The sequence below is a fragment of the Stenella coeruleoalba genome (assembly GCF_951394435.1).
Source record: "Stenella coeruleoalba genome assembly, chromosome: 11".
Lineage (NCBI taxonomy): Eukaryota > Metazoa > Chordata > Mammalia > Artiodactyla > Delphinidae > Stenella > Stenella coeruleoalba.
The window spans coordinates 37,626,258-37,654,007 of NC_137157.1; the positions used below are offsets into that span (position 1 = coordinate 37,626,258).

General features: G+C 36.0%; 1 protein-coding gene across 6 annotated transcripts in view; it reads right to left on the reverse strand.

Moving 5' to 3' along the window:
• ACSS3 (acyl-CoA synthetase short chain family member 3) overlaps positions 1-27,750 on the reverse strand; it is a 143,833-nt gene that overhangs the window by 69,012 nt on the left and 47,071 nt on the right. For 5 of the 6 annotated variants that reach the window (XR_013830492.1, XM_079936887.1, XM_079936884.1 and 2 more), the window contains exons 3-7: positions 24,302-24,490; positions 20,425-20,559; positions 17,782-17,922; positions 8,766-8,846; positions 8,590-8,685 (exon numbers count right to left, since the gene is read on the reverse strand). Coding sequence is in view for 5 of the 6 variants with exons in the window: in XM_079936887.1 (XP_079793013.1) it covers positions 8,590-8,685; positions 8,766-8,846; positions 17,782-17,922; positions 20,425-20,559; positions 24,302-24,490 (642 nt within the window). In the remaining variant the exon portion in view is untranslated. The remainder of the gene's footprint in view (positions 1-8,589; positions 8,686-8,765; positions 8,847-17,781; positions 17,923-20,424; positions 20,560-24,301; positions 24,491-27,750) is intronic. The other variant, XM_079936886.1, reaches the window with a different exon arrangement.

The following is a 27,750-nucleotide window of genomic DNA, read 5'->3' on the forward strand; positions in this document are numbered from 1 at the left end:
TGTTTTCTTCCTCTCAAAAACAAGGACTGAATTATTCAACATTGCTTTACATATTTTAATTGGTCAGTCCAATATGGCTTCCAGAATTGCATACATTAAATATGTCCAGGTCAATGAACAAAATTAACTCTTTGCTTATTAAAAAATATAACAGATTACTTAAGTTGCTCATGAAGTTCTCTAGTAAAGAGAATATTAGAATTACTTTTTCCTCTGTCAGGGAAAAAAGTCCTTACTTACAAATGAAGTTGTTGTGTTTCTTTTTCTGATATATTCATTCAGCCATTTATTTAACAAATATTTATTGAGAACTCAGAATGTGTCAAAAACAAGGCTAAAAGTTGAGACTTGATGGGGAGCAAACACTAAAATGAAACCTTCCCTCTCAGAGTTCAGAACAGAGAGGGGCAAATAAATCAAAGGAGCCTATAAACTAATGTGAAATGGCAACTGTGACACAAGTCAGGAAGGAAAAACTCAAGGTGCTTAAGAGAGACTACAAAGATTTGACCTAGTCAGAGAGGTCAAGGGGGGCTTCCCTCAGGAAGTAACACCTGGCTGTGCTCTAAAGTATAAGAGGAATATATTTCAGGCAACAAGTAGGAAAAGTACTGTAGCAGAAATGAGCATAAGAATAACTTCAAAAAAATAGGAGCATGTTGTGTCTTAGAAGGGAAGAAAGTGACTAAGATAGAGTGAAAGTCAACCCTTTCAAATGTTGAAAAGTCAAGTATGAAGAGGACTGAAAATGTCCATTGGCATCTGAAAAAATAAAGATCACTAGGAAATTATCAAAAAGCTGTTATTATGAAATGATGATGACAGAGGCCAATTGGAGAGGATTGCAGAGTTAAGTTCTAGGTTAGAAAATGAAGCTACTGGGTATAGGCAAGCCTTTAAAGATGAAGAGAGAGTATTGTAACTGCAAGGGGATAGAGAATCAAAGATTTTTGTGGGGTTTTTTGGTTGCTGTTTGTTTGTTTTAATGAGAGGAACAGGGATGTGTTGAAAATTTGGTAGTTATCAGGAAGCTAAAACCAAAGAAAACAACCAGGATTTCCAACATGTTTTTAACCTGCAGATGTTGGGCTATATGTCCTCTATGGCAAAAAAGAAAATCTTATTTAAATATCCACTGTAAGCTTTTATGGTGAAACACAGATTGTTTCAAGTGGGTAACTCTTATGTACTTCGAAGTTAAACTGGGGCTTCCCTGGTGGCACAGTGGTTGAGAGTCCGCCTGCCGATGCAAGGGACACGGGTTCGTGCCCTGGTCCGGGAAGATCCCACATGCCGTGGAGCGGCTGGGCCTGTGAGCCATGGCCGATGAGCCTGCGCATCCGGAGCCTGTGCTCCGCAACGGGAGAGGCCACAACAGTGAGAGGCCCGCGTACCGCAAAAAAAAGAAGTTAAACTGAATATCCAACTTAGTTATAACCATTTTCAATTTTCTTTCGGCCACTGTAAATATAGATTTGTATTAAAATCCAGAATATAACTTTTTTTAACTTTGCTGAGAAAAAAAGGATTCATTCATCATTTATTCATAAGATATCATGAACCATTTGCATTTAATAAAAAGAAATGTTTTATGAACTGGTTGCTGTACTCTAGATGATTTGGGCACATAATGAACTGCAAATCTCTTAATACTTCAGAATATCAATTTTTGTTAAAATATATCATTAAGGAAAAATATTATCACAGATACCAATTCACTGTCTACCTCATTTATAGCTTTGAAATACTATAATTCATTAAGAATGAAAATAAAACTGTGGTCAACTGTATGCTTTTATTTCTCTTTAGAAAAGGTAATCCTATGAAGATATGAATGATCTACTAAACTATTCTGTTTACTATGTAAAGAATGTATTTTTATTATTTAATGGGAGATTTTAGTTTCCTAAATAAAAAATACTAATAATACTAAAATAAAATCATATTAATATTAATTCGGTAATCCAACTAAAATTGGGACACATGTGGGACTATTATTTGGTGGAGGTTAATAAAGATTTTTTTCACTTGCTGTCCTAGTGACAAGTCAGGACTCTTCTATACCTTTGTTTGGTGTTAATGAATCAAGCAAGTAAGTTTTTTCCCAGCATTTTGCATGTTCAAGTTGTCAATCAATCTGCTTAGAAATGGTTCATTCACACAACGAATTTTACCTACTTCCTGAAAGGCACTGTGCTGGACCTTGGGGGTACATAAATGACAAACATTCCCTGCCCTCAAGGAGTTTACAGTATCACAGCACTGTATTTACAAGATCAAAGGAATCTAGATGGTATAACAGAAGCATAAAGAACTTCAATCCGCCTGAGGAAGGCAAAGAAAATATCAGAGAGAAGATGTAATTTAAGTTGATCCCTTAAGAAAAAGAACCACTCGGCTACGTGATCAGAACAAAAGTGGAATTTTAGTAGAGGAAACAACTTAGTCACTGGCAGTTCTGTTCATGTAAGTGCCAGTAGGAGTGGATTGTTGGGTGGGAAGCTGAATTAGGGGTCGGGAACAAGAGACAGACTTTAGAGGCAGGCAAAGGGCAGATGACCATGGATCATTTGTATCGTGCAAATGAGTTTGAATTACGTTCTTTGACAGGAGTTCCCTGAAGCCTTTTTTGTACTTTTTAGTTACATTTTTTATATGAGATAATTGTAGATCCACATGGAATTGTAAGAGATAATACAGAGATATGTCGTGCACCCTTAATACAATTTTCCCTATCAGTAACATCTTGCAAAACTATCGTTTAATATCACAATCAGGATATTGATATAATCAAGATAAAGGACAGTTCCATCTCTACAAGGACTCCTCATGTTGCTCTTTTGTAGCCAAAGAGAAAAACAATTGATGGAGAAAAACAATTGATGTTTGTATGCTTACCTTGTCTCCTGAGACCTGGTTGAACTCACTTATTAATTTAGGGTTTTAAAATATGTTTTATAATTTCCTACATAGACAATCATGCCATCTGCAAATAAAGACAATTTTATTTCTTCCTTTCTGATATGTTTCTCTTTTTGTTTCCATATATTGCCTTATCAAATTGGCTAGAACTTCCAGGAGTATATTGAATAGAGTGGTAAGAGTGGACATCCTTGCTTTGTTCTCAGACATCAGGGGAAGTACTTAGTCTTTTATCATTAACTACTGGCCACTGGCTGTCCTTTTTGGGGAGGCCTAGTGGTGACAAATTCTCTAAATTTTTCTTCATCTTGAGAATGTCTTTATTTCTCCTTTATTCTCAAAGTATATTTTGGATGAATATAGAATTCTGGATTGACAGTTCTTTTCTTTCCACACTTGAAAAACATTGTCACTTCCCTCTGACTTCCCTAGTATTTGAAAAAATCCTGTCATTCAAACGGTTTTACCCCTACCGATAAGGTATCCTTTCTCTTTCACTACTTTCAAGATTATTTCTTTTGCCTTCAATTTTCAGAAAGTTAAGGTTTTTTTGTGTGAATGTGGATTTCTTTAGAGTAATCTTGTTTGGGGGTTTGCTCAGTTTCTTAAATCTATAGATGTATATCTTTGGCCAAATCTGAGAAGTTGAGAAGTTTTCAGAAGTTTTCCATTATTTTTTTGAGTACTTTTTTCAGGCCCACTCTCTTTCTCCTTTCCTTCCATGACTGAAGTCACAAGTACTAGATCTTTTGTCATCATTCCACATATCCCTGAGGCTCTGTTAGTTTTTTCTTTTCAGTCTATTTTCTTTCTGTTGTTTAGATTGGGTAATTTCTATTGTTCTTTCTTCCAGTTCATTAATTGTTTCCTCTGTCCCTTCCATGCTGGTACTGAGCCCATCTATTGAGTTTTTATCTTGGTTATTGTATTTTTCAGTTCTAAAATTTCCATATGGTTGTTCGTTATAGCATCTATATCTTTGCTGGAACTTTTTATTTCTTTACTGTGACTGTCTATTTTTTCAATTGTTTCAAGAATGTCCATCATCAATTGTTTTACCACAGCTGCTTTAAAATCTTTGTCAGATAATTCTAACATCTCTGTCATCTCAGTATTGATATCTATCAACTGTCTTTTCATATTCAGCTTGCGATCGTTTTAGTTCTTGGTATGAGGAATGATCTTTTCATCAAATCCTGGACATTTTTTTGTACTATATTATGAGACTGACTCATATTTAAATCTTGTTTAAAGTGGCTTACTTAGATTTCACTCCAGCAAAGAAGGAAGAGGTAAGGGTAGAAATCCAGGTCCCTCATTTGGCCTCCATTGATACCCAATTGGGAAGATGCACTTCATTACTGCTGGGTTGCTTCTAGTTCTAACGGTAGGCTTCCAATGGCACCTCCCTGGCTGGACAAGGTGAGAGCTCCCTGTTACTGCTCCCAACGTGGTGTCCACTGACACCACAGGGAAGAGACAAGTGGTCTTATTATTGCTGGTGAAAGTCCTGACTTTCTACTAGGCCTCCACTGACCCCATCCATCCCAATGGAGAATGGAAGGGGTACCTCATTACTGATAGGTGAGGAAGATAAGTCCAGCCTCCTTATTTGGTCTCTACTGTCATTGCAAGTTCAAGGGGTCCTCATTACAACCTAACAGGGATGAAAATCTTGGCTCCCTAGTCAAACTCCTTTGACACCACCCTGTGGGAAGAGGGAGGGTTATGGCTCCTCCTTAAAGCCTGACAATTTTGGAAGTCTAAGCTTCCCACTTAGCCTTTGCTGTTTGGTGGTGGGGGTGGGATTATGGATTTTTCTGTGGCATTTATCTGGGGTAGAGCCATCTAAAAGTTTTAAGTCTTGCTTAGGCTGCTCCTTCCTAATTCTTTGGCTTGAGAGATCAGGCTTTATTTTCTTCTTTTTGGAGGTTTTTTTTTGTTTGTTTTTTGGTCTTCAGTTGTTGGCATTTCTGGATTGCCAGCTTCTTCAGACACAAATCTAAGACATATGAAGGAAAAGTAAAACCCAAGTTCTCATCATTATGTTGTTTCTTGAGTCCCAAGGTCCCTAAAGACAGTTTTCCTTCTTCTCTCCACCTTACAGTTTTATGTTTGTTTTAGACATAACACCTAAAATGTTTAGTTCTACTTAGTGGGAGGAATAGAGAAAAGTATATCATCTCTATCTTCCTGGAGGCAGAACTCAACCCTTTGAAAAATCTTGGTCTTTGCATTTTAGATAGATAACTGTAAGTGAGGAGAGCTCAGAAATTGAAGTTTGGGTAGAGATGGCCTGGAAGGATGTCTGAAGGCAGGAGTATTTGTTAGAACATTCTCTAGAGTGGCTATCTGAAATATACAACTGGAAAGGATAGGCACCACACAAGTGAGATCAGAAGCCAACCATAGAATACACACCAGTCAACAACATACTAGCTAAATTATCAGCCTTGAACATACGGCAGGAGACATGGAAACAAGAGGACACTTTTGATAGGTACTAAAATGTAAATTCAGTAGAATGTAATGAGCGATAGGTTATGATGTGTAAGGAGAATGAAGTTAGAATCACTTCTTGATTCTTAGTTTGGATGACTGAGTGAATGCAGGTAACATTAACAACACTGTAGAGTATTCGGAAAGCAATGTCTTTGCAAGGAAGAGAGGAGATAGTGAGTTCATTTCACATTGTCTTGAGCATAAGGGATGCCTGGGCCGTCTGAAGGTGCCGAATAATAAGCTGATGCTTAGCAGGAAGGTCAGATATAGAAAGGAGGAGTTGGGAGCCTTGGTTTAATTAGTAATACTCACATCCAACTGCATGGAGAATATCCAGGAAATATAAGCAGAATGGGAAAAGAGGGCTAAGAACAAGACCCTATTAATCCCCAATGTTTAGAATCAAAGTAAAAGAAACCAAGAAAGGAAAAGGAGGACAAGCTGTCAGAGAGGTAGGAAGAGAACAGAGGAGCAGCATACAATTTAGTTCTATAAGCATTTATTAAGTGTTTACTGTGTACTCTGCACTATGCTGAGACTGGCTTTTGAGGTTCCCACACTTTACTAGGTATAAATTCAGGACAGTGTGGTCAGCTCACTAACAGACATATGCTCGGGGGGGGCAACGGAACCACAAAAGGGGAACCGAGCACAGCCAAAGACTATGAGGAAATTTTCCAAGAGATGATTACATCTAATCAGAGTCTACAAGGATAGGTAGAATTAACCAAACAAGGAAAGACAGAGGGAAAGTCATGCCAGGCAAAAGAAACAGCCTGGACAATAGCAAAAGGGCAGGGGGCTCAAGAAAACAGAGAGAATTACCTTCAGTCAGCAGGGTTGATGCCACTGAGAGAAAAAATAAAATCAAAGTGAAGGGGGCCCTTTGACTTTGTCATTTATGAAGCCACTGTTGACCTCTGATACAGCAGCTTTATAAAGCAAATGTGGAGAGAAACCAGACTTCAGTGAGATGAACAATAATTGGAAGAATATAAAGTTCACACAGTATGGGAAGTGTATTTTTTCAAGGAACTTAGTGGAGAAGAATATAAAGATGGGATAGCTAGAAATGTGCAAAAGTCTAAAAGGCTTTGTTTTGTGATCAGAGAGAATTGAAGATGTTTACAAGTCGCAGGAAAGAAACCAGAGTGCAGAGATAAGGTTTAAAAGGTTAAAAAAAGGATCACTCTTTTGTACAACAAATACTTTTAGAGCATCTGCAATGTTCTTAAGCACATCATTCCAAGATAAAGACAAACAACGGAGCCCCTTGCATGGTGTTGAAGTCATGTTTCAAATAAACTTGAGAAATAAAAAAAGGCCAATGGTAAATGCACAAAAATTACATGTACTTCAGTTCTAAAGGCAGGTTAATACTTATAAATATAAATACTTTTCAATATAATGGCACCTTTGGCTTTGTCACTTTATATTAGCAATTTCATAATTCATTATAAGTATTCAGTGTTGAGGCTTATTTTGTTTACTTCAAGGGGAATTATTATTTTAATAAACATTTATTCTATTGTAAGGATTTTGGTATGGGACAGATGTGTCAAGATTATTTTATGTTTTAATTATTACAAACACCACAGTGCATGTTAAGTCTACAAAGGACAAAGGCATAGTATAAAATATGTGGAGAAGTGCATGATGGTTTAATACTTGTGTCAAAGTCTGCCTTAGTATCTCTGAGCATTCAGAGACAGAAAACCAGCCAGCTGAAAATGAAGAAACACTCATGTCTTTAAATGGTGACTGGGACTAGAAGACTTCCATGAAGATCAAGAATAGTCTCTAATTTTTTCAGAATCATTGAGTTAAAGAATTTTAAGATTGTAAAGAACTTTGACATCATCTAATACTATTATCCACACCTCGCATATAAAATTCCCATCTTCAAATTTCTTTCTTGATGTTGACAGACTTTAAGTGAAAGAGAGCCTCCTATTTGAGAACTTCCCTATTCTACTAACGGACAGTTAAATTTTCTCTGATTATTCCAAAAGATAGGTCTCTGGAACTCCACATTACTACAATTACTACACTACTTCCTTTATATGTGGCAACTCTTTAAATGTCAAAAGATACTTAACATATATGCACACTAAATATATTATTTTTATCAGACTAACCATTCACAATTCCTTCATCTCTTTCTTGTATGACATTTTCACCCTGGTCCCTTTCATCCAAATTCTTTCTAATAAGTTAATGATTTTTTTCTCCTCCTCATTAAACTGAATACAGTTTTCCAAGTGTGAAAAAATAAGATTATAACATTGCATATGGCGAGTATTTTTTTAACACAATCCTATCAACCGCTCATGTTTGAACTCATAATACACAGGGATTTAACCACATAAACTGCAACCAACTCAAGTTTCCCTTACTTCATTTTTGCAATTATTTTTAATATAAATATAAGATTGTAAAGATTTCCATATTTTCCCATCTTGTGTTTTTTGTCCCAAAAGTCCAAGATCATTTGTATACTGATCTAGCAAACCATCATTTTGCTGTCCCTCTCAAATTTTGATCTCCTACATATCTGATAGGTATGTGTTTTAAATATTTGTATAAGGCATTTGCTAAAATTAAATAGAATAGGCATAAGAGCAGAATTTTCTAATATACACACAAAAATATTATTCCTAGGTAACATTAGTCCATGCAACAGAATCTAAAGCAGTCATTTATTCAGCTATGAATCTGATCAGTCTATGACTCTCTCCCTTATACATATAGCGATCATCAGAAACTACCAAAAATGTCTAGCTAAAATCAAGAAACCACGTATTTGAAATCCATTAATCCTATAAGAACACAAAGAGGTGAATCTCTGTTGCTTGTTTTATGATGGCTGTTTTCTAAGATTCTAAATCAGTATCAGTCTAGTAATATTTTCTAGAAAGTGATAGACATCAAGCTTGTTAGTGAATATTTTTCAGAATATAATTTTTATGTCTTTGTTCAACACAATTTAAATAGTTGTTTATTTTTTTCTAAATATATATTTCTTTCTCTTATGAAATAACTGGAAGAAGATATAAAAACGTCCCCTGCCCCCATTCAATTTTCTTTTCCTACTTAGGACTACTTCTCTAAAACTTTTAGTAAAATTAATATTATGTATATGTAGTACTAATTTTATTTTATTACCTCATATAAAACTGTTGTGTTTCCGTGTAGAAGAGGTCCATAACAGATATAGGAATGTCCGACAACCCAGCCTAAGTCAGAAGCTGCCCACCACACCTAAACAAAAAGAAGATAATAAAATACATATATCTTAACCAGAGAAATGTCATGTAATGTGAATTTAAAACCATGATTACCTCTCCAGGTTTAAGTCCATATATAGAAGACATTGACCAGTTAAGCATTACAGCGTATCCTCCAGTGGGCCTCACCACACCCTAAAGAGAAAAGGTGAAATTAAAATCAATAGACAGTGTGTTAAAAGATTCTCTCTCTTCATACTGTCCACTTAAAAAAAGTTCCTGTTTAGAGTATTTCATATTCTATAAGCTATAAATAACTCTGGCTTTCATATAATTGTATCTGAATCACTATTTCTTTGGCTCCTCCAATAATAAAAACAGAATAATTTGTCCATATTAGTCCATTTGCAGAATCCATTCTCACAGACCATTCTGAACCTTCTAAAGAAAACATGATTTCATGGAATCACATGCAATAAAAAAAATTTACAGTGGTAACATAAATTATCAACATTACAGGGAATTCCCTGGCAGTCCAGTGGTTAGGACTGTGCACTTCCACCGTGGGGGGCATGGGTTCGATCCCTGGTCGGGGAACTAAGACCCTGCACGCTGTGCACGGCCAAAAAAAAAAAAAAAATCAAAGACTTAGCATGAAATTTTCAACAATTACATTTTCACACATATTTCCAGAACAAAAATGGAAACTCTCAAAATTAAGTGCACAGAAATGTCAAAGGTAGCTGTATGCCTAAGAAACAGACTACTATAAGGATATTTATTCCTTAATATTATTAAATAATAACAGGATGCTTAGAGGAAAGAGTCATATTCTAACTGGATCCTTCATACAATGCTACCCTTGTGGTCACACTACCACAGTATCAGAGCTGAGCAGTTCTTTAGTGATGAATTCTCAAACTCTGAGGAATCAATCCTGATGAGTTGGATCTAAGGCTGACAGATTTTCCTTACATTACATTTGGGCAAAAGTAGGGATTGTTACACCACGGTACTATAGTTTCTAGCAGCTATCCTTGACAGTGAACATATTCAATGTTAATACAAGATTAATTTTTGAAAACTGAGCACAAGAGTTATCATAAATAATAACTGATAGTAAATTTAATAATTAATTTCATTTATTGCTTCACTATAAACATTAATCATCATTGGCTCAAAAAGACTTAATGATGTGAATATTCAGAGCAAGAAGGTGAATGCTTGCTAAGAAATATGTTATATTTCACTCACAAGTATTTTCAAGCACCTCTCAGTAGAGCAACTAGAATTGCTTTGTGAAGAAGATAATTATTTTACCTGAAAGGGCACACATGGTCCTAATTAATGAACGTGCTACTAGTTGAACATTTTTTGGCACAGTTCTGTAACTGTAACACACATACATGAATCAGGAAATGAAAAAGAAATTGACTTTCTGTTTGTTACTAAAATTGCTGCTCTCCTCAGGTACCATTAATAAAACATAGGTACCAAGCTGTGGAATACATTTTATCTGGTCTCTTGGCAAACATCACAGGCAACTTTGTTGGCATTTGATGGGTACTTTCTAGGTTGTATGACATGGTTAGCATGCAGTTGGCTCTCTTGATCACCTTGGGAGTATTAGAAATCCTAAGCCCCTGCCAGTAAATTTCACACATGCATTTTCCCACATAAACTGAGCAGCTCTTTACCGAGTATATGCTGTATGGTCTTCCACGCATTTTGCTAATTTGTTTGTCCTATTGAGAAGGTCTTTTCCTATAGTTCAATACCTTGATGAATTTGATATTAATCAACTTGCAAACACTCTTTTCTAAAACTTTTTATTCGTTTGGTAGAGGATAAAATGTGAAGTTTTTTCATAGACAATATGCTATCCATATTCTTTGATAATTAATGTCAGTCATGATTTCACTTAAGATGTTTTAGAATTTCTCTTCACCTGCCTGTCCCTGCATTTAGAGGTCATATTTATAAATAATTCTAAATATCATTATAAATGGGTAAATTTTTATATTAAATGAGGGTAAGATTAATCAACTGGAAGTTACAGAAAGGAATAAAAGGCTAAGGAGAAAATAAATGAGTAGTAATTCATTTGTAAAACTCAGAAGATATTTTAAAGGATAGGTTATCAAATTTCTGTTTGCCTCTCAAGTGAACCCTTCTTTAAAGGTTATTTACCAATGTTGCTTTGTCTGTAAAATGGTGGCTACCTAAATCCATTTGACCCCAAAAAGTTAGACTTAAAAATGAGACCATGCATGAAAAAGTATATAAAATTATACAGGTTAGAATTTACTGTCCTCCTAACAAAATTATTTCCTTAATTCTAGCAATTACTGTTTTTTTTTTTAAAGTTTTCCCTATGCTAATACCACACAAAAGGCAGAAATGTTAAAAATTTAGAGGTTATCATTGAACATTCTCCTTAAAAACAACTAAAGTGGAGCTACAGGAGACAGAAAAGTCATGTCTGTTTATAATTGGTCTTTGATATCCACTTATTTTTATTTTTTTAAAAAATGAGTATAAAAATTTTCTTCAGACGTCTTTTTTTATTCATTAATATAGATTATCGATATGAAATATCAGATGACAGTTTTCAATTTACTGGGTATTTGGTATGCCGTAGAAAATAAAACTGCATCATTTCATATTCTCCATGTAGATCTTTTATAAGAAGTTCAAGAGTAAAAAAACTGAAAGATTAGTTTTAAAAAGAGAGTTTCTTTATTATAATATTAATATGTGACTAACATTAAGATGATAAAGCATTTCTTGTTTGTAACCATATTTTCCAGGTAATGATAATTAAAATGCAAAAGATAAACACTGTTCAGCCTCCGAAAATACATAAACCATGCTCAGAAAACCTACAAATTATTATACTCTAGTATGCAAAATTAATCAGAAACAAAAAATGGTATTTTAAAGTATATTTGAAATCTTGAGTATGAGATATAAATATTCAACATCAGTGCTTACCCCTAAAACACAAGCATGCTGCATTTCACTCTTTTGAATATGTTACTTTATGTATTTATACCCTATCTACCTTCAAAATAAAGATAGATGATCTAATATATTTTCAGAAAAGTCCCCGCAACCTGCCAATACACTGTTCTAGTTTTTGTAGGATCAGCCATAATACTTCAAGTCTTCTGGAGAACCTGAAAAACATCCAGGTGGGACTAACACTCCATGTCCCTAATAAAGACATGAAAGTGAATTCTATCTCAGAATAGATAGGTGCTCTTTAAACAAAACACTTTTAATGTATGGGTATTTTAAAAATTCAGTCCATATGAGTGAAACTAAAGGCTGATTATTCATCATCCAGGAATGGGACGGCAGTTATCACAGATGGTTCTTTATGATTTCCAGTTTAATGAACTGCCTTTGAAGACAAGGAAAGCCACAAAATATTATAGATGGGGCCATTAACATAAAACAGAAAACATGTCTGTATCAAATGTGTACTGTTTGGCTGCCAAAATTAAAAAAAAAATACAGCTGAAATAACATCAGTTGTAGTAGAAGAGAAAGGAAGTTTGAGATGTGTGGTAAGATTAAGAGTTTGCGAGTCTTTAAAATGTTTTTTAATAGATCTATAAAAATCTGAATGGCAAATCTCAAACTATTCAGGTAAGAGAAGTCTAGGTAGAGTAACCGACAAAACCTCATACTTCCTAAGTTGAGCCCCTCTATCACCCTACTCTGTAGTAAAGACTTGTACAAGACAAATATACATATTTACATACATAAAATAGATATTCATTCACACATACATATGTAAATACATATGCATATATGTCTATATGTACACGTGTATATGCCTATGCTTTGTATGTATGTTGATATATACATTTCAATTCAGTCTGGCAAATTAAGTAAAAACAAAACAAGAAGAAAGAGGAAACAAAAATATTACCTGAAGAAAAGAAATCTATCACCAAAGAACAGTTGGAGTCAGTGAGTTGAAAAGTATGAGGTATGGTTCTGCTTACTTAAAAACTCCAACAAACCAACAATACTCTTGCTCTCATAGTGGTTTTACAGGTGATATCCCCTCTTCCTAGAATGCATCCTCACCCCTTTTCTGAACCTGGTTAGCTCCTACTTGATCACACAAGTACTTAACAACACTGTGAAAGTGTCACCTCTTCTGGAAGCCATCCACACCCACTAGGTTTGTGTTAAAAGCCTCTCTCTCCTCTTTCATGGCCCCAAGACCTGCAAACTTCTCTAAGCCTCTGAGCACTAACAACATGCACATACTGCTAAGTCTCCTCCACCACTCTGGGCACCATAAGAATGCTTTTGTGTCTTCAGCATAGAATAGGCAGTTAATACATTTTCTGACTGATTAAAAGAGTTAACAGTTAAATGAATAAGCACATGTATGAAAACTATAATTTTTTAAAAACATTCTTCTTTGTTCAAGAGAAACCCTTGAAACCTTCAGAATTTAATGAATCATATTAGTAGAAATGGAATGATTCCATTTGGTATATTTCATCAAACATAAAAGCTCTTGCTGTAGACAAGACAATGACTCTGAAGCTGCCTCTATGGAGGATACTTTAGCAGCAGTATAATTTTTTATTGGTCTGAGCAACTGTGAGATAAGGGGCAAAGGTGTAGCAAATTCAGCATTTTAACTGCAAGAATTGTACCACAGATTAAAAAAAAAAAGTTCACAGGTTTTTTTATTTGACTTTCTCTTACTTTTTTCTACAGTATAGAATATGAATAAGTCACCTAACACGTAGGAATAAAAGTTAACATAAATTATATAAATTCACATCAGGACAAAGGACTTATCTACCACTTTCCTGTCATGCCTTCTTTTCTAATTCTTTGCTTTTGGTTTCTTTTCCCCTGTGCTCCTTTGGCACTAATTTTTTTTTTTTTTTTTTTTTTTTTTGGTTATCTCCATACCTCCATGACAGCAAGCCGGAAGAAGATAAATATGACCATCACTAAATCTCCCACTCCCAAAACGACACCCCATCCAGATGAGGGATTCTTCTATTGTGTAGTTCCTTGAAGTAACTTGAATATAGGTACCTAAACCAAACAGGATAAAAGTGTACAACAGGACAGAAATGTATGCAAAGCAGCTCAGCTGTGGTTGCTAGAATATGTGCAGCAGCTAACAGATTAACCTGTCATATAACAACCTGACAAATCCAGGGTTGGCAGATGCAGAGATGCAAATATGCCCTAGATATATCTGAAAATTCTAACCAAAAAACAGACTGCATTGTGTGTGTCTTATATGTGCCTATGAGAAATGAGCTTTTTTTTTTTTTTTTTTAGAAATGAGCATTTTTAAGCAGCATATTTTTATGGGCTCACAACATTATTTTTCCTCATGAAGATCAAAGATCAAGAAAACAAATTATATGATGACATGAAATTTATATTTAAATGCTTGTGTGCTCATCTTTCCTGTACTTCTATTCTGGGAATCACAATATTAAAAATTCAGATCCTATTAATTCTGATTATGTCTACCAAAAATGAAGTGAGAATCTTATGAATAAAGAGGCATCTGGATACTCAATATCTTGTAATAACCTATAATGGAAAAGAATCTAAAAAAAGAATATATATCTACATAACTGAATATATACATATACATATATATATATAAAGCTGAAACACTTTGCTGTACACCTGAAACTAATACAATATTGTAAATCAGCTATATTTTAATTTAAAAAAAAGGCATCTGGGAGCTAACTGGAAAAGTAGATTATTTAACAAATATTCTGATGATCTACCATGGCCCCATTCTAAGGTTAGTGCCAGAGTGGATTCAAAGATGTATGAAATATATTCTAAGACCTCAGAGAACATGCAATGTTATGAAAATAAGTAAATAAAAAGTAATATATTAAAAAGTAGAATAAAATAAGTGGCATAAATATTTGTTGGCAACATATAATTTCAATGCAATTGAAATTCTAAAGTCCACTGGAGGGTTAAAGGAAATGTTTCTGAAAGACCTTGAGAAACAACTACTTTGTCTTGCCATTCTGCATGTCCTACTCTGTTAAAACCTACCCGTTCCCATGATTTAAACACCATTCCTCTACAACCAATGACGTTCCAAGGGTCTATCTGCAAATCCAGATGTATTCTTGGACCCAGACTTTCACTTCCAGCTACTGGCTGGGCATCTCCATGTTAATGTCCCAAGGATACATCATACTCAATATGTCCAAAACCTCCCAGTTTTCTCAGCCCCAAACCATTTTCCTTTGTTTCTACTTTAGTAAATGTTCGAAACCACTCTTCTATGTTCTCAGGTTCAAGGTCTTGGACTCCTCCTCTGCCTTACTCTTATCCTTGAACCGAATCTGATTGTTCCCTAATAAGTTTGCTGTCCTAAGTAAGGTCCTAAACTAAACACAGCCTGGAAAACCAATCTCCTAGTTTCCATTATGTGTATTTGCCTATCTTCTCAACAAAATGTTGCAAGGGTTACCTTCCTTCATATTTTTTCTTAAGAAGCATTAGTGCTCTCCATTCCTTACATACAGTATATAAACTAAATTTCTTGGCTCAATTTTAAGCAATTGGCCCCTGCCTATATATCTGGCCATTTCTCTTCTTTATCTGCACCAAATGCACTAGCCATCCTGGAACCTTCCTTACACACTCCTGCCTTTGCTTATGTCGACCCAATCTACCTGGCATGCCCTCCTCCGTATTATGTCACCTGATGAAGAAGTTCTATTCATCTTTCAAATGTCACCCTGTCAGGTTTCCCTGGTGGCGCAGTGGTTGAGAGTCCGCCTGCCGATGCAGGTGACACGGGTTCGTGCCCCGGTCCGGGAAGATCCCACATGCCGCGGAGCGGCTGGGCCCGTGAGCCATGGCCGCTGAGCCTGCGCGTCCGGAGCCTGTGCTCCGCAACGGGAGAGGCCACAACAGTGAGAGGCCCGCGTACCGCAAAAAAAAAAAAAGTCACCCTGTCAAGTGCTTTCCCTGACATCTCCCTGATAAAACAGCACTCCCACTCTTTCTATCACCCTATCCTGCTTTATTTTTCTTCATAACACATCACAGATTGTATAGTTCTTTGTTTACTTCCTGTGTCTAGCCATAGAATGTAAACTTCTAAAAGACAGATATATACTTGGGTGCTCAGTAATCTTTGTTGCATTAATGGAATTTAATCTTTCAGACACCATCCAATCTCATCTTTTCTTCAAGAAAGCAAGAAGTAAGGTTGCCCTCTTTGGGCAAGGATCACAGACTATCTTACATTATCTGTGTTGATATATATGCAATCCCACTATGCTGAAGGGGCTGTGGTTTACTCATATTTTTATCTCTTTTAGCACCTAATGAACACTCAATAATGCATACTGAATAGAGCTAAATTCAATGTGAATAGAAATCTCCAAACAATTAAATCCTTCTCCAATCTATAGAAATAGATTATCTTCAGGATGGTACTACATTACAAGGAAAATGAGGATGATTAAAACATCAAACAATCTTCAGTTTGGGCATCTAGGAATCCCACAAAGAACTCCTTGACCCAGAGAAAACCTGGAATAGCTAGGTTTCTTCCTTATCTGGAACCACCACTTTTCAGATTCAATGCCCTGTATATTACTTTTATTTTATTTCTACTACACTAGCTGAGTCAGCTTTGAGTTGATGACAAGCTCTTCTTCGGCCCTCTCATAAGGATCCCCCTCCAGGCCACAGTGAGTTTCAGTGATTTAAAGTCTTGAGGTGACAGAAAAGTTTTTATAAGATTCCTTCAGGCTTTTAAGGAGCTAAATTGATTTCCTTTATTTGGTTAGGTTATACTATGTTTTCAGGGTCAGTGGTTTCATCTCATGCTGATACTTTTATATTAGATTATAACTTGCTGAGTCCCCTTTTATTTTACAGCCAAACGTTCATTTGGACTCTATGTGCATAATGCAGGATTGCAAAAAGTGAAGGGTAAGAATTGCATCCAGCAGATCCTTTGGACTGCTTATACAAACATATCTTAGAGTCTGCAATATAAGAAATATTTATTTTTCAGACGACCAGAGTTCTTAAAATAATCATAGGGCTTTGATTTTACAACAACACAAATATCTTCATGTATATGCATTAATTTATTTATGCACTCAACAAAAATTTGAATACCAACTACATATAAAACACGACGGTAGACCAAAATGTAATAAAACATGGTCTCTGTACTCCGAGAAAATATATCCCTCTACCAAACGTTCTCTTTTTCACAAGCAAGTGAATTTTATATAAAACGACTTAAGTCTTAATTTTCCTTTATTTACATCTAAACTAACATAATCACAATTTTAAGAGTGTTAGCAGGTAATTTTTCAGAATTCTGATGCTACAGAGGTCCGATATCAATAAAGAGGCCAATGTCCTATAGGATTCAAGTGACTGTAAAAGTCCCTTTGCCTGCTAACATTCTATGATTCAATGAATATTGAACTCCTTAATGAAGATTAATAGGAAGATGATATCACAAGTCTTTATGAATTTATATGAAAAAACAGTATTATTTAGAGATACTAGGCAAAAGTGGTATTTGTTTGGTATCTGACACATTCAGGATTATTGACACTTTTGACTTTGTTTTGTGAAAACACCTTTCAGGGTAAAAGACTTAAAAAACCCCTGAGCGTCTTCAGTGCTGCAAATCAAATAGTTCAATCCCCTGGATAAATTCCCTGTTGTTCAGACTGTCTAGGCCAATTCTCAAAGTTGCATTTTTAACGATGAATTGAATTTCTCTAAATCAAAAATCAGTTTTCATACTGTATGAAGGTTATGCCTCAATTTAAAAAATAAAAATATTTCATTTAAAATATATTTTATAAAATTTTATTAAACCAACTGATATTCAATCAAATATATATTAATTTTAACAGCTTACTAAAGCAATTGAATATTGCTGATAATTGTGAAGATTCTGAAAGAAATAAGGACAAAGCATTTGACATTAAACATAATGAATATTTTTATATATTTAGACACAATATGTCTTTAAGATATAAAGTACTTTCAGTCAGTAGTCAAATATTCGCAGTGCAAAACAATCTGCCACTATCCCTAAGATAGTGCATACCTTTGGCAACCCCGTTGTTCCAGATGTGTAAAGAATATACAGCGGATGTTCGGAAAGAACAGGAACACAGTCATGTGACTGTGCTTTTGCCATCTCTTCATCCCAATCAAGGTCACGGCCTGGAGCCAAAGGAACCGGCTCCTACAAAGCAAAAATATAGGAATATGCACTGAACAAAGGAGATTAAATCAGGAGAACACTGGAGAGTAGCTAAATCTACATTAGTCTGAGCATCTGACTGAAATCTAGGCCTATAGAGCACTAAATATCAGACTTATGACTCAGTATTTCAGGGTCACGAGTTAAGATAAATGTTCATAACAAAATCCAACAGTTTGATGTTGGCTTCAACTAAACTTACAACAGAAAATGTTTTATTCAAACCTAGAGATATCCTTAAGAAGTTCAATATGATGCAGGCATGATTTCATCAACAGTCAGAGCTTAACTAACAGAGGTTCATGCTTCTATAAATGCATGTACACTAACACCTTTATAAGCTAACTTCTATTTTCTTTTTGACCTGAAACACACACTTTATTTTTCTTAATTGGGGTATAGTTGCTTTACAATGTTGTGTTAGTTTCTGCTGTACAAAGAAGTGAATCAGCTATATGTATATATATATCCCCTCCCTCTTGGACCTCCCTCCAATCCATCCCCCCATCCCACCCATCTAGGTCACCACAGAGCACCAAGCTGAGCTCCCTGCACTATACAGCAGGTTCTCACTAGCTATCTGTTTTATACATGTTAGTGTATATATGTCATTCCCAATCTCCCAATTCATCTCACTCCCCCTTCCCCCGCCCCGTGTCCACATGTCCATTCTCTACCCCTGTGTCTCTATTCCTGCCCTGCAAATAGGTTCATCTGTACCATTTTTCTAGATTGCACATATATGTGTTGATACACAATATTTTTCTCTTTCTGACTTACTCTGTATGACAGACTTTAGGTCCATCCATGCACCCCAATATTCACTGAAGCACTATTTACAATAGCCAGGACACGGAAGCAACCTAAATGCCCATTGACAGATGAATGGATAAAGAAGATGTGGTACATATATACAATGGAATATTACTCAGACATAAAAAGGAAAGAAATTGGGTCATTTGTAGAGACGTGGATGGACCTAACTTCTATTTTTCACAACCTATTTCTTTTACTTTGGAACTACTGTCTTCACAATGAAATCTCAACTAACCCACTAAAATTTCTCTTTATACAGGGCCATTTAAGAGTAATACTGCAGCCATTTTTCCAAATGAGAGAATATTAAATAACTTTCAGGGGTGGAGGAGTAATCTACCTCTGCTTTTTCAAGAACAAAAATCAGTTTTGAAGTTAATGAGAGTATGAGACATACACAAAAAGCTATCCAAGTTTTCCTCCATCTACGTTATTGACTAATATGGTAGAAATGTTTGTTTTCTTTTATGTTCCTAGAACCAAGCTCTAGTGTTATAAACTTTATAATAATAGAGCCATGAATTAGACAGACAAATCTTAAGTTAGACAGACCTCTTTAAAAATGGTGCCAATGAAATAAGCCAGATAGATGAAGAAAAAGGAAGTGGCTTATGGAAAAATTACTCTAGTGGGGAGTTATAGCTATTTAATTCTAGTTATGATCCAGTACATATCTAGTTATTTTATGAAATGTTGACTAAGCTCAAGATGACACAACAGGAAGTTTACAGTTGGCGAACTTGTTAGTAGGCACAAGGCAAGACTTGTGAAAGTAAGTTCCTCAGTGAAAGTAAGTTCACCACCACTAATACTGTAGTATGAATATTACTGTAATGCCATATGCCATAAAAACTGTATAATTATTCACTCATTAGTGTGTAGGCTGGGCTACCATGAAGCAATCATATCGCTGCTGCTTCTTCATCAATGCATGAATCATTATACCTAAATACTTCTTTTTCAAATTATCTTTTCTGTGAATTTCTTTTTCACATTATCTTTTCATTTTTGATGTTTAGTGTTGTAATACGTAGAACATCTACAGTGTTTTGTATCATATAAGCCAATATTGATGCAGGTACTGATAGACAATTCATCTTGTAAACAGATGACATAAACTTATGGTATGAGTAAATATAGTTATAAATCTACTTTCTCTTCCTTTTGATTTTTTTAATAACATTTTCTTTTCTCTAGCTTACTTTATTGTAAGAGAATATAGTATATAATACATATAACGTGCTAATCAACTGGTTATGTTATTGGTAAGGCTTCCAGTCAACAATAGGCTCCTAGGTAAGTTTATGGGGGAGTCAAAAGTTATAAGCAGATTTTCAACTGCCCAGTGGGCCAGTGTCCCTAACCCCCGCATTGGGTCAACTGTATTATTATTATAGTTATAATGTAAATTAATAAAGGACACCACAATAGACTATACATTCATTCTAATTCATTAATATTACAGATACTCCTATGTTCCACTCTTTTTGTTTTAAGCTCATTTTTTATAATGACAGAAAATATCATTCTTTTTTGCCAAAAATAGTGGCATTCCTGAAGTATTGTATATTCAACAGTTTATAGATCAAGTGTTCCTTTCAAATGGTCAAAAAGAGTCATCCTTAGCACATCACCATAAGCAAGGACCAAATTCAATATTCAGATTACCATATTTGGACGATTATAAATGAGAACTTTATGTGGCTTGTGTTGTCCTATTCTCAGAGCTTCTTCTAGAAGTGGTATGTATTCTACCTTCCTTCCAGGTTCCATGCCAAACGATGCTGTAACAACGACCTTGGGCTACAATGAAAAATAAGTAAATAAATACATGAGAAAGCTTAACCATCCTGATTAAGGTAACCACAATATTTCAGATGCAGGCTGACAATTTAACATTTCTTAAGAAACGTTTGAATGATTCTGTTCTCTATTAAATAAAAGGCCTGAAAACCAATAAGCTATTTTAAAATGTTATAGCCCTAACCACTTCCACATAAATCTCACTTACCTGTTCAGAATTCCACACTTAATGATGCTTCTGGCTAATAAACATGAGCTTTTAAAAAATACTTTCGAAAGAATTCATTAAATCAGGTAGATGTAAATTTGCCATGAACCAGCGAAACGGAAGCCTAGGGCCCCCTCACTTGCAGAGGCCTGCATAACAGCTGGTTGTTGCTGAAGTTGTAGCATTTCTTAGCGGGGGAAGACCCAGCCTGACTGCTATTAAAGCATTTCTAAGGTTTTTTATGTAAGCATCTCTGCTTGAACACCTAGAGAGAACTCAGAAGGAAGAGACCTGAGTCTCCAATAATTATTTTATGATTCTTTTCTCATTCCAAATACATACTTTTTTTCACCAAATTTTATATTGTCATTTTGTCATATTTTTCTTAAAAGGGCCCTCATTTAAGTTTCAAGGCCCACAAAACCTGAACATGCCCCCGTCATTAAGACACACTTGGCACTCTTCTTTACCTGACAACTTGCTAGTCATTCTTCAAGATATGCACAGGTGTAGCTAAAAGGCTTAGGATCAATCTTCCTTCTCTGGTAGATTCTGAGCAGGCCTCAGATATCCAACTATAGTCAAAGTGTTCCTTTGTCCCCACCTCTGCAGAGGAAGCTCTCCAAGGCCAAATTTGGACCCTGTTACCTCCCTGTCTCCTATGCCTGTTACAATGCTTGCCATACCATAAGCTCTCAACAAATATTTGTGGCACTGAACCAAAATTCTCGTTAATCTGCAAAACAAACATACCTTTATTCTTTTAAGTACACTGTTTCTTCACGAAGAAATCCAAAGCAAAGGAAACAGATAATAAATTACTCAGGAGAAAGATAATCAGTCCAACATAGTGCACCTATTCCTGAATTTTGATTTCTGGTTACAATACATTTCATCTAGGGAAGGTTTATATAATGTCAAATATATGCATATATAGCACTTTCTGGTTTTTAATATCATTTAATATTCATGGAGCTGAGGCTCAGGGCAGTTGCATAGCTTGCTCCAGGTTAGAAGTGTTAGAATCAGAAAGAGGGCCAGTACTGACTGATTTCAGAATCTTCCTCTTTCCACTATTTCAAGCTGCCTTTTAAAAGGAAAGAAATGAAAGAGTAAATCTTGTATCCTTTTTTAAAGGTCAGACATTTGAATATAATTCACATTTTAATATCTGAAATATGTACAAAAATAACTCCAGATAACATTCCCTAAGATTAGAATTTTAAATTCTGAATAAATGAAAGTAAGTTATACATCAAATTAAAAACATATATAGAATATATCAAAAGTTGAATAATTTAATAATTATTGATAATTTATATTAATAATTTATAAATAATTTATATTTATAATATTAATATTATAAATAATTATTGAATAATTTAAAGTCAAAATTAGATTCTTCCTCTAGAAAACAATCCCTTTCACATTTCTATTAAGAGCCTTTTATTGGAGGTTTTATTCCATCTCAAGTGGACTACATTCTTCCCATCTTCATCTGTTAAAATAAAACTTTTCCTTCGGCCTAATTAGTTGAAAATTACGACATCAAAATCATCCCTGGTTTCAATTATCATCCAAATATCTACGGTATGTATCTCTACCTCCATCTCCTCGCCATTAATTTGACTTGCTCAATGGTCCCGCCCATAAGAATATGCACTTACTGCCTAAACTCCTTAACAAGTTTGGGGGTGGGGGAGGTGTCTATGTGTGTGTGTCTTATGGATGAAAACTCCTCCAGTGATACCGCATGAGTTTTATAAATTCTTATTATATATATAGATATAGATATAAATTTTCCCACATCGTATAAAATCTTTTAAAAAAGAAACAATATATCTCATACCTTTCCCCAAATGGTGTTTAAGATTTCTGTAGCTGAAAAGCCAGAGTCTATAGCTTCCTCAGGGAAGTCTCCAACCGCCCACTGATTTGCAGATCAGTGACTGATATTTCCCCCTAGATTTCCCTTCATAAGCACTAACTCAACATGTTTTTAAAAAGATAGAGAAAAGAGAATCCAGCCAGTTAGTGTGCAAACCAGCTTCCTAGTTCTAATAACTGATCTATTACCAGATGAAGTCAGATATGTAAAACCTCACCTCATGCCTAGTACTCTGGGGACCCTCAATATATATTAGTTCCCTTTTTTTTGTTAAGAATGTTTCTCATCCTGGCCTTATAAAACTCTATAAAGGTCAGTCATCTCCTACTCCCATAATGACCTTCCTTCTTTAATCTTCCCACTGCTGTTCTTCTCCTGCACATTGCCCACTAGCCACTGATTCACAAAGAGACCACCTACCAAAGGTTCTCGTTCTATCCTCTCTCCCACTCACATCATATTGCAAGACTTACCTCCTCTTAACATTGCTTAAAACATGACAGTCACCTGCTCAAAAATTTGACCGGTCAGCGTCTACAGGATGCAATTCAGACAATAACTGCCTTTTCAAGCTCACCTTCTCTCCCTCTCCAATCACATTGGTCTATTTGCTGTTTAATTTTAAATGAATTTTTACCCTTTCCTGCCTCCCATGCTAGACTTTCATTCTTTTTCTAGCCTTTTGGATCCCACTGTCATTCTCTTCAACTAGCTGAATCTTAGCCAAGATGTAACTCAAATCTCACCTCCTTCAGGAAGCTGCCTTCAGCCACCCCAACTAAAAGATATCATTCCTGCCTCTAAATCAGGGATCTGCAAACTATGATTCAGAGCCAAACTCTGCCCAAATTACATTCTGTAAAGTGTTGTTGGAACACTGCTTTGCCCTTAGTTCCTGCAGTGTCTAAGGCTGTTTTTGTGCTACAACAGCACAGCTGAGTAGTTGCAACAGAAACCATGTAACCCGAAATGCCTAAAATATTTACTATCTGGTAACTTACAGAAAAAAGTTTGCTGATTCCTGCTCTAAATTCATAGAATCATAACAGCTAACCTGTTTTTTATAAATGAGTATTATATGCCGGGCACTGTGTTAGTGCTTTAAACTCAGTATCTCAACGATATTTCACAACAGCCTTTCAAGTTTGTGATCTTAGTACCCCACCTAAACGTGTTACTTCACCTGTCCCTAACACACCCTCTAAACCACTGTGCTATACCACCATTCCTGGAAATATATAGATTATAAAACTAGTCATGTGTCCCATCCATTTGATAAGTATCATTTCTTAACCAGTCCCAAGGACAGTACCAGGCATAGCGTGGAAGCTTAATAAATACATGTGGAATGAGTAAATTAGTTATTATTTTTCTTAAATGTCTTACACAAATATATGACAAGTTAACTTGAAAGGCTTGCACCTTATATGTTATATTCTTCACAGTATCTAGAAAGATGTCTACCACATAGGACTGACTCGAAAATAAAATTTTGGTTAATAGTGTATGCCAAATAAAAAGTAAACTTTACCGCAGTTGATAGGAGGATCTGATAAGTACAGATCACTCTTCGATGGTTCCTCCACAGATAAATACAGCTGTACTATATGCAGCTACAGCTTGATTCCTCCAAATAAAGCACTTACCTTTGCATGATCAATGCGACTGCTGAGTTCTCTGGATGCAAATCCCCCAAATATGAGACTATGGATGGCTCCTATCCTAGCACACGCCAGCATGGTGTATATCGCCTGGGGGATCATGGGCATGTAGATAACCACGGTGTCACCCTTCTTGACATCATGCTTGACCAAAACACCAGCCAGCTTAGAGACCTATAACAACATCATCAGATCAGCAACGTGTTCTCTGTGGTAATTCACTGAACTTCTCAGTTACGACAGTAATGCAAGAAGATGATCACTGCACCCCCCAGCCCCCCGCCTGTAGTGGATTATAGAAGTCTGAGAAATACATATTTGATGATGGTGGTAAGAGTTTAGATGGTGACAATAATAACAGACATCTGGATTATAATAACTGACTACAAACCAACTTGCTATTATTACCCCATATGAATTTCATGGCTTAAATTTGCTTAATTACTCATTCAACAACATTTTTACTAAGAAACTATCATGCGCCAGACATTGTGTTTAGGGTTGGGAACACAACACTGAAAAACAAAGACAAAGACTTGTCCCTGTGGAGCTTTTATGCTAAAGGGAGAATCTGTCAAGTGAGCAGAAAAATAAAATAATTACAAATTTAGTTATATGTTGGGTTAACTGTTGAAGGAAACAGTTAAGATCAAAAGCCTACACATGATAAAATTTGTTGCAAGAAACCTTTTCATGGGCAATTACAAGTAGCTGTAGGAAGTACGCCAGATCTAAGTGAGGATCTAAGAAGTTCAACATTCTTTTATTTAAAAAATATATATTGAGTTCCTATACATCACACACCCTGTGTTCCAATACATCAGTAAACAAACAAGACAAAGATCTCTATCAGAGTACTTATGTTTTAGCAGAGGATATGCAATAAATGTAATAATTATGTATTATGTTAAAAGGTATTGAGTGCTATTTGATGGGGGAATAGAGCAAAATAGAGGGGATTGGGAGTGCAGGGGATGTAATTCTCAATGGGACGATCAGAATAGTCCCAAAAGGGATTCCCTGGTGGTCCAGTGGTTAAGACTCCACAATGACGTCCACTGCAGGGGGCATGGATTCAATCCCTGGTTGGGGAACTAAGATCCCGCATGCCGCAGCACAGCCCCCCCCAAAAAAAGACAGACCTAAGAAAGTGACATTTTAGCAATGACACATAAGAGGTTGAGACTAAGTGGATATCTGTGAGCATACTATTTCAGGCAGAAAGGGCACCAGTACAGTGACGTAAGGGGGATCATAGGTGATGTGACTGAGGAACGTAGAGGAGACCAGGGGAGCTGAAACAGAAAGAGCAAGTGAGAAAGTGGTCACAGATCAGGTCAGAGAGCTCAAGGGTCAGTAGGGATCCACCGGGCAAATGGGAGGACTATGGCTTGGCTTTGAATGTGACTGTTCAAGCCAGTAAACAGAGGAGGCCTGAGAGAAGGAATTAGGCCACACTGCTATTTGAGGTTCCTTTCCTTTCACTCTGCCTCTCCTACTTTTTGAACAAGTTCAAAGGATTCTGAATCCTGATCATTCTTCCTTTTTCTCTCTATTCCCTTCCTCTGTGCAGATGGGGAAAGATGTGGTCAAGGTTAAGGGCTCTGGGGAAAGACAGACAGTAACAAACAACTCTCTCAGTGTTTTATCCTGCCCTATATTGCAAACTCGAATTTAGTGCAACTTTTGAAGAGCCCCAAGTTGCCCAGTAGAAAGTTACAAGAAAGATAAATCAAAGTAATATCAATCGTGAACTTAAATTCTATTATATGGAGCTCAAGAACCAAGACAAACACTGAACGTCATATCCAAATATCTCAGTGTAAACCCTGCAGAAAGTGGCCATGCTCTGGGATCGCATTACTGGGTGTCCTGTTTAAGGTACAGCACTGGGAGAGACCAACGAGAAGAGTTTGTCCTATTTACAGCTATAGCCTTGGCATCTTAAATAGTGCTGAATAAAAAGAATTTTCAACCAAAACCCCATCTAGCAATGATTCAGTAACTTTATAATCCTGTCTTACTTCACAACGTTGCTGGAAGATGTCCAAAATGTTTCTGTCCTCTGAAAGAAATGAAATCAATAAATTCAAGACTTTCTTTAAAAGAAGGATCTCACAATGGCTAAATGTAGCCCCAAGATGTATTTAAGGTGGGGTCATGTCACACCTAAAAGAAAAAGAAATGAGCCAACATATTAAACTTAGAAGGTTTCATATGCAAATTCAGATTTCCAGGTTCTCTTGAAAAACTGGAAGGTCTAGCCACAGTGGGTCTGTGTTCTTGAATGACAACAATCAACTGATCCCCATGATCAGCTGCTGGGTTTGCCGTGAAGTTGCTATTCCCTAGGGCTATTTATAACAGAGCTTGCATTTTTCTTTCCTTCTGGGTTTAAAATATATTCTTCTACATCGTGTTTATTTTGTCATGTGCTTACACCATAGTTCCATAACCACAGAGATGTGATATATACAGATAATTGATTTTTCTCTCATCCATGTCTCCCACTTATATTATCTGCCTGGTTCCTGCAGGCATCTGAGCTGTTAACCACTGCCTTGAAGACAATCTTCAGTCAAATTAAGCTGTACTGTGTCTATATCACCAATAGATGGTGCCCATTTGGCCTTGCTAACCTCCCTTCTTGGAGCTACTCCTCAATGTTTAGATACGATTCTAACCACACCAAAGTTGCTCTGAAGACAAAAGTTTTATATGAGCAATAGAGGAAAATACCTTTTTTAGTAGTTTCTGGTGCTAAATGTCACTCCAGTAAAATTTTCCATTGTTACTTCTAAATTTTAAAATATATATATTTATTTTTATAAATATGAAAATGAATGGGTAAATATGTTTCAGGTAAGACTTCTAACAAATAAGCAAATGAAAAATGAAATTTTAGCTCATAGCAAAAGATGGGATTGATTTAATGTGAAAATATTTGAGAATGTTTCATTAAAAATTATTCCTCATTAATATTATATCTAGTGTTGGGACTTCCCTGGTGGTGCAGAGGTTAAAAATCCGCCTGCCAATGCAGGGACATGGGTTCAAGCCCTGGTCCGGGAAGATCCCACATGCCGCGGAGCAACTAAGCCTGTGCACCACAACTACTGAGATTGCGCTCTAGAGCCCACGAGCCACAACTACTGAGCCCACATGCCACAACTACTGAAGCCCGTGCGCCTAGACCCTGTGCTCCGCAACAATAGAAGCCACTGCAATGAGAAGCCCACACACCACAACAAAGAGTAGCCCCTGCTCGCCGCAACTAGAGAAAGCCCGCATGCAGCAACAAAGACCCAATGCAGCCAAAAATAAAAATTAATAAATTTATTAAAAAAATATATTATACCTCACGTTGGTTAATTTGGAAACCCCAGAACAGAATACTTAATAGTCTTACTCAGATGCAAAAGTAATCATTTTGA